The 12,197-nt window shown below is 43.1% G+C and overlaps 1 protein-coding gene across 2 annotated transcripts in view; it reads right to left on the bottom strand.

Moving 5' to 3' along the window:
• PARPBP (PARP1 binding protein) overlaps positions 1-12,197 on the bottom strand; it is a 35,134-nt gene that overhangs the window by 22,254 nt on the left and 683 nt on the right. The window contains exons 2-3 of one of the 2 annotated variants that reach the window (XM_081956846.1): positions 10,312-10,387; positions 9,388-9,541 (exon numbers count right to left, since the gene is read on the bottom strand). In XM_081956846.1, coding sequence (XP_081812972.1) covers positions 9,388-9,537 — 150 coding nt within the window. In that variant the 5' untranslated portion in view covers positions 9,538-9,541; positions 10,312-10,387. The remainder of the gene's footprint in view (positions 1-9,387; positions 9,542-10,311; positions 10,388-12,197) is intronic. The other variant, XM_081956845.1, reaches the window with a different exon arrangement.

Raw genomic sequence — 12,197 nt, 5'->3', positions numbered from 1 at the left:
ATTCCTGCATCTACTGCATATTGCATCTATTTGATTGGATACATTTAACCAATGCAAACTGTCACATGCACTCTCTGTGAATAAAATATGCAGGAAATAGAAAACAAGGCAGGAAAATAGCAGAGAAGATAAAGGTTGCCATTTGTTATTCCTGTTGCTTTGGTAAGTGGGTAGCCTGGGCTTTGCCCATCTTCCCGTGAAATAAAAGTTGTGGTTTTCCATCAAGCAACTAAGGGTTATAATTGAATTTTCAGGCAACTAAGCCATGGTTTTGTGAGAAGGGTAAAGCAGGGAGAATTTTCCTGAGGGACAAGATAGAAAGAAAATGTGACAGATGAACATATGAAAGGACCAAATGTTTTTACATTATACTGGTTGTTGAATTACATTTACAGTGTACTAATTGAATGACAATTACATTTACTAGGAACAGTAATACTATAGTGTTTTGAAAGTTACTGGGTGCTTATACTGTATTATCAAACAATAAATATGTTTCTCTGTTTGCTGCTTTAGCCCAACAGCACTTGGAGGAATTTTTGTCCAACAAAACATTCAAATTGTTTCAAGCTTTGCTCTAAAGTTGTATTTTTCCTAAATGTAAGTTAGTCTGATTTATTATAAGTTTTTGGATATTAAAGTGATTTGTTCCATATGGTATAAGATTGCAGCTTAAAGATAGTGGAATATATTTTTTCACTAATGTTTCTGAAACCAGTTCTTCGAAATGCAACAGCTAGCTAAGTTCCAATTTAATTCAGTCAAAATCTTTTCTCACAAGATGAGGAATTTTCAGGGCTTAACTTTGTTTATACTGGTATTATAAAAACAATTTAAATCCAAATAAAAATGCTGTCCAAATATCAGTTTTCATGATCAGGTGCCCACCATGACAGCATATTATTCATAGAAAGGACTGTAAGAGTTTGTGGTAGAACTCAGAAAATGTTTTGCTAGGACCAAATGCCAGCTGGCTAATTCATAAAGGAAGTTCATAAAGTTCAACAGCTTAAGTCTGTGATAGACAACAAGAATATTGTATTTCACAAGGGTAAAATGAAGAAAAATCTACAATTCTTAAAGCTTTGCAGTTCTAACATTATTCTGTAGAAATCATATTTTTGTATCAAAGTTTAAAAATGAGTTTTTCCATAAAAGTATTTTTGTGTGTGCATGACGCTAATGAATGCCTTTTAAAGATGTAACTATGGAAAAAAGGTTAAATGCTTCTTTTACAGCTTTTCTTCCCAGTCCTTTTAACATTTGCAGAATCTGAATATATTTTCTATATAAGTATTCTTCTTTAGTGTTATCTTTCATGACATTTTCAATACAAGTGCCTTTTTACAGTTGTAAAAGGCTAACAAGACCTAGATTTTCCCTCAGGCATTTGGGCCAACAGTTATGTGGTGCCTTTTTATGATGTAGGTTTTTTTTCCTGGGGATTACTTTTTAACCAAGACTTCATGCATTTATATTGTTATGGTGGTTTTAATTTTTTTACACTGCTGTGAGATGGGCAGTTCTATAAATCATACATTTTTTTAAATTCTTTTTTAAGTAAGTTACCAGGTAATTTTCTTCATTTGAATTTTTTATTTGGGACTTTTACTGAATATTTCATATTTATTTTGTGCATCACTTAGAGCAGACATGTCCAGCCCACAATCTGTGATCTCTATGTTTTTGTTTTTTTTATTTGATTAGCCGCAACCCTCTCCCGAAGGACTCGGGGTGGCGTACAATCAAAACGGATAAAAATACACATAAGACAAACGTATATACAAAAAGAACAGAGACATATACATATGTGCATGGAGGAGAGTTGACTTATAAGTGAAAGACAATTAAAAATACAATTTAAAATCCCCTTAAATAAAATTACTAAATTAAAAAACCCATCAGGAGCGTTACGAAGTTATGGTTGAGCCAGGCCAGCTATTTGGAAAAGGTGGGTCTTGAGCTTGACACAGAAGGAGCGGAGGTCAGTAGTGGTCCTAATATCCGGGGGGAGGTCATTCCACAGGGCTGGGCCCGCCACAGAGAAGGCTCTGCTCCTAGGCACCGCCCCATGGCACTGTCTGGTGGACAGCACCTGAAGAAGTCCCTCTCTGTGCGAGCAGATGGGTCGTAGGGATGTATGGGGCAGAATACGATCCCGCAGGTAACTAGGTCCTGAGCCATGGAGCGCTTTAAAGATCGTAATCAAGACCTTGAAACGCACTCGATAGACCACAGGAAGCCAGTGCAGCTCGCGCAGGAGAGGTGTCACATGGGAGTACTTAGTACTCCCCATAATCACCCGCGCGGCCGCATTCTGGACCAACTGCAGTCTCCGAGTGCATTTCAAGGGAAGCCCCATGTAGAGAGCGGCCCTCAACAGCTAGTAATATGGCTTCACAATATCATAAAACCTTTCAATGTTATTATATGATTTAGATACTTTACCTATATTATATATTTTATATGGGACCCAAGACAATTCCTCTTCACTCAATGAACCCCAGGCAAGCTAAAATGTTAGATATCCATAACTCACAGTGTTTGTTATTCCTTAACAGATAAAATAAGCCAAAGATAGCTGAACATTTCTATAACTGCACGTGGTTAACTCCTATCATAGTCATATCATATTTTGTGAGGTAAAAGTAATATTTATAGTTTTACAAACTGTGTGGTCATATTAACAAATCTAGCTTTTCAGCTTAAAACATATATTTATTTTATATACATTACGTTGGGAAAAGAGGCATAAACAAAGATATTTAAGTTGCATTTTGGAATTACAGATAAAGCTAAAAATTATTTACTTCCTACATTCCCCCTTTTTTCCCTCTGCTTACAGTTTTAGAGCATAAATTCCTTTGAGCATAAAATTTCTGTGGTTGATCTCACCAGAAAAAGTAAATTTTCTTGGAAACATTTGATGAGATATTTCATCTTTCAACTGCATGCAGTTGAAGAGAGATTAAAGAAAAAATGATTCCAGTGTTAATAACAATTGTTTAATATATCCCTTTTCCTTTTACAGCGCAGATCACCATATAATGATTAAACCATTCAATAAATTTTTTAAAAAACCAAGCAAGTTACTGGCAGCAATTTAAAATGTATTCTAATTCTTGTGCACTGCTTGCCCCCAATGCTGTGGCAGTCATATTTCTATCTAAAACCTGGAGGTTAATTGTGTTTCCCTTGGGAATTTTATAATTGGAATGCAACCACTAAACCATTCCTACTTGAAAGTTAACCACCAACCTAAAACCTAGTGAGTTTCCCCTACTGACTTTGGGTCTCCCAGACATACTGTACATCTTAACTACCATATAACACCGTCTCTCTATGTAACAGAAAAAGAGCATTGGTATCTTACCTGATTAGAAGAGGCATTGCCTCTTCCAATAAGGTGGAGATAGCATCCATGCATGGGTTGACATTGTTCGTGCTCTGATTGGACTGAGTCTGATTACTAATTAATTAACCACTATATAACCCGCCTCCATGAGTGGTACCACCCAGTTTTCCGGCAAAGAGAAAAAAAGACAGACTCCTTGTGTTATCCCAACAAAATTCAAGTTTAGTGATTCGAAGAAAAAGACCATCATCAAAAAGTCAATACAAACATCTGTAATTAGAACAAAGAAAACAGTCCCGCAAAGACAAAGAACAGTCAAAAGAAGGGTCGATCTGGATGTGATCTGCACCTTATTAGAAGAGACGTATCAGGTAAGATACCAACACCCTTTCTCAATAAGGGTGGAGATAGCATCCATGCATGGGACATACCCAAGCCATATAAGGGTGGGCAATAGACTGTTCCAAAACTGACATAACCGACCGAACAGCCTGCAGCACTCTCCTTCCAAAGGCAGCATCAAATGAAGCAAACTTGTCAAGTTTGTAATTGTGAACGAAAGGAGACGGGGAAGCCCACGTAACCGCTCTACAAATCTCCTCCAGAGAAGCCTGTGTCGCCCATGCCGTCGTCGTGGCAGCACTCCTCGTAGAGTGGGCCGCCACCCCTGCCGGTCTGAGTTCCCGGCGCGAGTCATACGTTGCTGCAATGCAACGCCTGACCTACCGTCCAATGGTCGCTATTGAGACCCCTTGCCCCAGGGAAGATGACTGGAATGGATCAAAAAGGGCCTCTGAATGTCTGTGACCTGCCGTGCGATCAATGTAAACTCTTAGCGCCCGACGCACATCTAACTTGTGCCAACGATGTTCCAAATGATGACTGGGAGAGGGGCAAAAATTTGGCAACACCACTTCCTACGTGCGGGGAAACCAAGACCCCACCTTTGGTATAAAGGAAGCGTCCAGTCTGAGGACCACCCTATCCTCATGGAACCTGCAGAGGTCCTCTCGCACAGACAAGGCATGCAGTTCAGATATATGTCTCACTGATGTCATGGCCACCAGGAAAGCTACCTTTCAGGTAAGCAATTGTAAGGCCACTTCCCAAAGTGGCTCAAACGGCGGATCAATCAGGGCCTCTATGATCTTAGCCAGATCGCAGGTCAGGTATCTATGCACCACTGGGGGCTTTAGATTAACCGTCCCCTTCAAAAAAAAACTGACGTTGAGATGATGTGCTAACGACTGACCCCCCCCACCCCAGGTAAGTACGCTAAGGGCATTTACCTGTCTCCTAAGAGTGTTGGGAGAAAACCCCTTCACCAAACCGTCCTGTAGAAATTCCAGAACCTGAGGAATGGTAAACTGAACTGGTGAGACACGCTTGGCCATGCACCAACAGGAAAAATTTTTCCAGATGGCATTATAAATGAGGACCGTAGACAGTCTCCTGGAGGCTTGTCTGGTGGGATCCTCCAATATCTCTCCACTGACATCGACTGCAGGTTGGCGAACCAAGGGTGGCGTGGCCAGTGAGGTGCCAGAAGGATGACCTCCGCTCCCACACCAATGATCCTGGGGATGACCCTAGGGAGAAGAGGAATCGGGGGGAACACATAAAGCAAACCCCTGGGCCAGGGGCAGCGAAGGGCATCTACTGCTTCCGCTCCTGGTGTGTTGAATCATGTGAAAAACCTCTTCAGCTGGGCGTTGTCCGCAGTGGCAAATATGTCGACGATCGGGAGCCCGAAACGCTGGGTTACTTCCTGAAAAAGGCAAGGGTGTAGACGCCATTCGACTTGGTCAACCCTAGTTCTACTAAGCCAATCAGCAGTGATGTTAGTGATGCCCGAGATATGCTCTGCGGAGATGGACCAGAGATTCTCCTCCGCCCAGGAAAACAAGACATTCGCTTCTGTCATGAGATCACCTGATATAGTACCCTCTGTCTGTTAATGTGGGCTTTGGCTGCTATATTATCAGTAAGAACAAGTACATGTTGTCCGGAGACGGACTCCTGAAAACTCAATAGGGCTAATCTTATGGCCTGTAGTTCCAACCAGTTAATGCTTTTCTCAGCCTCCTCTCTTGACCATTGGCCCTATGCCATTTTCGTATCCATATGGGACCCCCAGCCATTCAGATTGGCATCTGTGATAACTGTCACCCTATTGACTGCCCTAAAATGGCATCCCTTCTCTATGGCCGGTGACATCCACCAGCGGAGAGATTGGCGAACCTCTCCGTGTAATGTTACCTTGGTTAAGGAGACACTGCAATCGGACTTCTGGTAGGGGAGAAGGAACCATTGCAACTCTCTTGTGTGTAACCTAGCCCAGAGCACTATGGAAATAGTAGAAACCATTTTCCCCAATTTGGAGAGGCCAGGGACACCCTGTGACTGTGTAACACCTCTGTCACAATATGCCTAAGCTGTTGAGTCAGTCCTCAGAAAGGAAAACCTGACCTGCTTCTGTATCTATCCAAGCACCCAAATGTAAAATACGAGTAGTGGGTGTAAAATGGCTTTTGGTTTCATTGATGGAGAACCCATGCTCCCTCAAGGCACCTAATGTGAGGTGAAGGTCTGCCACAGCCCTGTCCCTGGAACTTGATTGAATCAATATATCATCAAGATAGAGTTGTACCCTGATAGAGATCGAATGTAGATGGGCCAAGACTGTCAAGACCTTAGTGAGAACCCGGGGTGCGGAAGAAAGGCCAAAGGGCAATGTACTGGTAGTGATGTGACATGTAACAGAAACGCAAGAACTGGCAATATTCCCTCTGGATAGGCACGTGTAGGTATGCCTCCGTGAGGTCAATTGAGGTTAGAAAATCGCTTTCGCAAATACCTTCCAGGATAGTGATCAAGGAATGCATCATTTCAAATCAAGGATGGCCCTCCACTCTCGAGGCCTTAGGTATCACAAATAGAACAGAATAGAAACCACAGCCGGCTTGAACGGCCGGCACCTCCTGTATAGCCCTAATCTTGAGCAAATGCTGTATAGCGGACTGAATAAGGGACCTCCTCTGGGGGTTGTTAGAAATTGGGCAACAAAGAAAGAACTTTGGGAGCGTGGAAACAAACTCCAAGGCAGACCGAACCTGACTGTGGTCCTAACCCAGGAAACAGTAGTTGTGGTTTCCGATTGGTCAGTGAAAAAACGCAACCTGCCTCCAATGGGGAACTGTTCCTGAGAAGGATTAAGGTCTGTGGTAGTGTCGGTTACCGCCTCCCCGAAAGGGGTGCTTAGATTGGTTACCCCTCTGCTGCCAATACTGTTGTTGTCGAGACCGCTAAAAGAAATCCCCCTGTGGGCGATACCATAAGGGAGAGCACTCCTACTGCCGGTTGAGACCCCTATACTCTTGATTACAAAAGGGTTGCCTTCTAGGGTAAGGGGCCAGGCGTGCAAACCCCTTCTTGGGATTGGAGGGGAGGATTTTACACTTATCCTTACCCTCAATCAACAGGGGAGTGAGTGAATCACCAAAGAGCACGTCTGCTGTGTATGGCTCAGAAGCCAAGCGCCATTTATGTTTGACCTCCGTCTGCCACTGTTGCAGTCACAAAAGCCTGTGTGATGCCACCGATGATGCCATTGCCCTGGAGGCGAACCGGGTGGCGCTCAAAGTGGCATCCGCGGTGAACTGTACAGCAGCTATAATTTTATTCAAGTCTTGATGGGCCCTTGAATCCCCAACCGGGATCCGTCCCTGTAACTGTTGTAGCCAGGTAAGGCTGGAGCAGGAGAAGGACGCCGCTGTGAGGCCCACACCGCCCAGGCAGCCGCCTGGTGGCCCCGCTGGATGACCTGGTCAGTCCGTCTATCCTCTGGTTTGAGGATGTCCTCCTGCGCCCCTGGCATTGTGGTGTTGCTGTATAGGGCTGCGATGGGTGTGTCAATCGTTGGCCATAACACACCTTGTTGAGGTCGTCAGCAACATTATAGAAACGTTTGTCATTGGTCGATGGAGCTGGTCCTGACGTAGGTGTGGACCACTGATGCTGAATAGTGTCGACAAACAGTTGCAGAGCCGGAATGGTGTCGGTCTCCATCTTGTGTTCAGTAAATCAAACACTGGTTGACTGGGGATGAAATGGGGGTTCCTTCGCTGCTTGAGTTCCCAGCTTTGCAAAGCAAAGGTGTGAATAAGTTAGACGGAAATAGGCCCGTGTAGGAAGGTTTATCGGTAACAGGCCCCTCCTCGTCCGACAGATCGACATCCCTGATCTCACCCTCTTCCGAGGCAGGGGAGGGGCAGTGGCCAGGTTCAGATGGCTGAGAAGGATCTGTAAGCACTGGGAGCCCCCCTGCTCAGGTTGTACCCCGAGGGATTGCAGTTTGTGAACCCGAAGCCTTTTCCTTTAAGCCAGCTGCAATCCCCTGTTTTATAGCTTCCGCTATAATGTCCTGACAATTAGGAGGCATGGTATGCATGGCAGTAGGGGCATACAGGAGGGATAAGGGGGGCTCCCCTGGACAGAGCCCAACAGCAGTCGGGGTGAAGGTAGCCTCCATGTTCCTGCTTTGGCAATGAGATCTAGTGATTCCCCAAAGCCCCGATGTGTTAATTGGTAACATCGGGCTAAATGGGCCCTGAGCCAAATCAAGTTGCAGTGGGGGCAATGGGCTTGGCTGTGGCAGTGCCTGCGTCTCCTTGCCAGATCGGTGTTGGGAGGAACCCGATGAATCCAAGTGCTTACTTTTGGAAGAGCTCTTAGATGTCTTTTTGGCCTTTGAGCTTTTGCTATCAGAAGATGAGCTTTTGTGGGAGGGTTTAGCCTGTGATGAGGCTGGCCCAGTGGGGGGGGGGGGAGAGGAGTCCCTGCCATAGTCAGGAGTCCAGGCTCTGTCTCCGCTACCTCCCTGCCAGAGCTAGAGGAGGACTCAGGCATGCTGCTGTCGACCAAGTCACCAGGGTGAGGCAAAATGGCCCAAAATGGCGTCTGCGGTCATCCATTAGTACCCTGGGCTCTGCCCCCTTCCAAAATGGTGTTTGCGCCTTTTTCTGGTTGGGCCCAGGCCCCTCGGCGCAGCGCTAGGCCTTTGAGAAAGCTGCATGCTCATCCCTGCAATTCACGGATTGCCAAGCCTCCCTGCGATCTCCGTGATGCCTGCCTTCATCGCACTGCTGCTTTAAATGCGAATGCGGCTTCGTGTAAACCTCTGGGGTTGATCTGTTAATTTGCGCGCCGCCCAGCTGCTGTGCGGCGTCCCAGGCTCTCTCCCTGCCTGCGCGGCTGTCAAGGACTCAACAGATCAAAGGGCCGATAGTCCGCGCTGTTTGCCTTTCTCTGCCGCTCCGGCGTGGCATTTAAAAGCTCAGGTGAGTTGAGAGCTCTCTGAGGTGCGCAGGGGAGAGGCGTGTGGCCTATGGGCAGCAGCCCCTTGGCTCTAGGGTCGGAAGACCCAGCGTTAGGAGCAGGGAAATACTCATAGCAATCTCAGTGCTATGAGTCAATATAGCTGAAATTATGAGAATAGTGATCAAATCAGGTAAAAGATACGAAGGATAACACGACTGTCCCAGTGTGGACTGAGTCGGAAAACTGGGTGGTACGTACCACTCATGGAGGCGGGTTAGTGGTTAATTAATTAGTAATCAGACTCAGTCCAATCAGAGAACGGACAGTGTCAACCCATGCATGGATGCTATCTCCACCCTTATTGAGAACATGTTCTTCATTCAGACATTTGTGAGGTTTGAACATGCATATTCACATCCTCTTATTTAAACAAATAACTTATTATAGCAAATTCAGGAACTAGGGTTTGTTTGAAGCCTAAGTGATGCACAAGCTAAGATATTAAATTAACTTTTTATGAGGCAGCTAATCAAAGAAAATAACAAGATTTTGATGAATCCTTTAGTAGTTTTTCAGAAGTAAAATATTTTTCTATTCCAAAATATCAGAATAATGAACAAAATATTATTAAGATACCCTTCAAACTTCTTTGGGTGATTTATGGACTCATTGACCTATTTTAAAAAGTCCCTGAAATCAATATATATATTTACCTTCTTATTAATTTCCGCAACAGATAAATGCAAAGCCATCAGCATACAATCTGCCCCACATACTGTAGTCCTTTCTGAATCTGAAAATAAGCGCCAATTTCTCCGGAAACATTTAATCATATTCCAAACGCGTTGCTGAAGAGAAGTCATTATCCTAAATAATAAAAATAAATAAATCATACAGGACAACTTGCAAATATTAAGAATTTACAATGGCTTCTATAAGGAAGATAGCAGCAATGGAAGGAAATGCAAAAGTTCAAATTTTGTGAGATCACCAAGATACTCTCAAACTTGTAACATCTGAAGATGTGGACAGCAACCTCTATGGAAAGAGGTCACTCACTTATGGAGAAAATAGATGTCCTTCTTGTCTTGTAAACATGGCCAGAGACGGCATTAACTCAGCATGGAAGGTAAACATCTCCTTGAGAAAGAAAATGATACCGCAGGCCTTAAAGGAAGCAGTAGTCTCTCTCCAGCCATCCAGAAGTCATCACTTGAACCTGTCCATCTTAATTATAATTTAATTTTTTTAAGTGTGGCACAACCATAAGATTTTACTTCAGCTTCCTTTTGCTTTACAGAGCTATGAAGATCATACAGTTACTCTTTCATTACTGGAATAACTGCAAATGGTGATTAAACAAGGACTATCTGTAATTGCACGTTATTGAAATGCACACAAACATGCTGCTTTGTAATCTAATTTTTTTCCAATGTAGACTTCAAACTGAAAATTCTGAAGTCTCCCATGTGTTCCTTCATCCTCTTTTTGAAGACGATAATATTTGCTCTCCTCTGGCCTCACCTTCAAGAATTCTAGAGAGCAGTTTAGCAATTGTTCCTACTAGTTTCTTTACTATTGTAGGATGCAATCGTCTGACTCTTTTAGTTCTTTAAATTATCAAAGTTCTCTCTTACCCTTTGTCTTATTGAAGCTGGAGTTCTCTCTTTCCTCCAATGACCTAATAAACGGCAGCTAGGGGTCCATTTCCTTCTGAGAGAAGATAGTCATAAAATAGTAATAGCACTTAGACTTATATACCACTTCACAGTGCTTTACAGCCCTCTCTAAGCTATTTAGAGAGTTAGCATATTGTCCCCAATAATCTGGATCCTCATTTTACTAACCTCGGAAGGATAGAAGGTTGAGTCAACCTTGAGCCAATGAAAAGGAACTGCTGGCAGTCAGCAGAATTAGCCTACAATAGTGCATTGTGGGGGCTGAAAGGGAGCTCTTGGTGGGGGCTGAAAGGGAGCCTGATCTCTCATCATTACTTCTTCATAGACTTCCACCTACCTTGGCTTTTACTTAATGTGCCTGAAGAATATGTTTTAAGTTACTTCTGTTGTTTGTCAACTGAGCTCTCTGTGTAGCCATAGAGATGAGCAGTCAGGGGAGGGGAGCCTCCTAGACTCACAGTTCTCATCAGAACAGAAAGTAAAGGTTGCAGTCAGATGAGCCTTTGGTCAGCTTCAACATACTTGTCAGTTTTGACCTTTCCTGGACTAGATGACACTGAAGACATTGACTTATGCCCTTGACATCTCATATTTTGACTACATCATTTTCTCCACGTGGTTATCCTGAAAATAACCTAAAAGCTACAGCTAGCACAGAATCTACCTACTGCTGAATAGTGCTTAGGAAAGGAACAGCTATGTTGTGAGAACTGTATTGGCTTCTGGGTCCAATTCAGACTGCTGGTTATTACTTATAAGGCCTTCTATATATTAGGTCTTCGCCACCTTCGGGAACATATTCCCAATACATCCTAAAAGAGAGCACTGCAGGCACTTATTTCCAAGATACCAGGGCCCCAGATGGATTTCTTGATGGCAGCTAGTGTGTATCCCCAGATTAAGATTATACCTTATCCGTTAATAGAAAGAGAGTAAAAAACATGCTGTTTTATTTTAAAAAATCATAATTAGACCAATAGCAATTATGGGATTTTTTAAATCAATTAATTTAATTTAGTATTGTTGCTGCTCATTTTATCACTGTAAGCCGCCTAGTTCTGTGAATAGGCAACTTCCAAATGAATGGGTAGCTTAAAAATCAGACAATGATCAAATAGCTCTGAATCAATACGAACTTGGAATGAGAGTCAAATGATGGCATAAAGCTTACCAAATAGTTTTTGTCAATTAAATAATTGTCTACTATATTGAATGAAAGGCCAAAATAATGTCTTGGACAAGGAAGAACTGCACCCTAGCAAAACAGAGCAGCCTACTAAAGTAGAAAAATCCTTCCCAGCATGTCTATTACTCATCTCATATTAGTCTCTAATAAAGATTAAAAATTGAAACTGAACTAAAAAATGATAATTAAAACAATCCAAGTTTCTTTTTTTAAATTTTTTTGCAAAGCTTCACCTACTTGCTTGATTGAATTTCAGCACTGACTTCAGCCCAATTCCAACACAACACAGTAATTACATTTACATAGCAAACTAAACAAACATATTTTTTAGTTGTCTGTACCCCAAGAGCTAATGGCAACGTGTTGGATAAGCCCACACAGCAACAATATACCAAGGTTAAAGCATATTTTTCTTACTTCCAACCAGCCAGTATAATTGTTACCTTGAAGACCCTTTTGCCAATTTAACCACAGGTAAATTGACCTGTTTGTCGATCAGAAAGGCTGGCAGTTCAGAGGTTCGAATCCCTAGCGCCGCATAACGGAGTGAGCTCCCATTACTTCCCAGCTTTTACCAATCTAGCAATTCGAAAGCACGTAAAAAATGCAAGTAGAAAAACAGGGACCACTTTGGTGGGAAGGTAACAGCGTTCCGTGC

The sequence above is a fragment of the Natrix helvetica genome, assembly GCF_964273705.1.
Source record: "Natrix helvetica genome assembly, chromosome: 6".
Taxonomy (NCBI): Eukaryota; Metazoa; Chordata; class Lepidosauria; order Squamata; family Natricidae; genus Natrix; species Natrix helvetica.
Note: the sequence above shows the minus strand (reverse complement) of the source record. Positions and strands in the feature narration are given on the sequence as shown.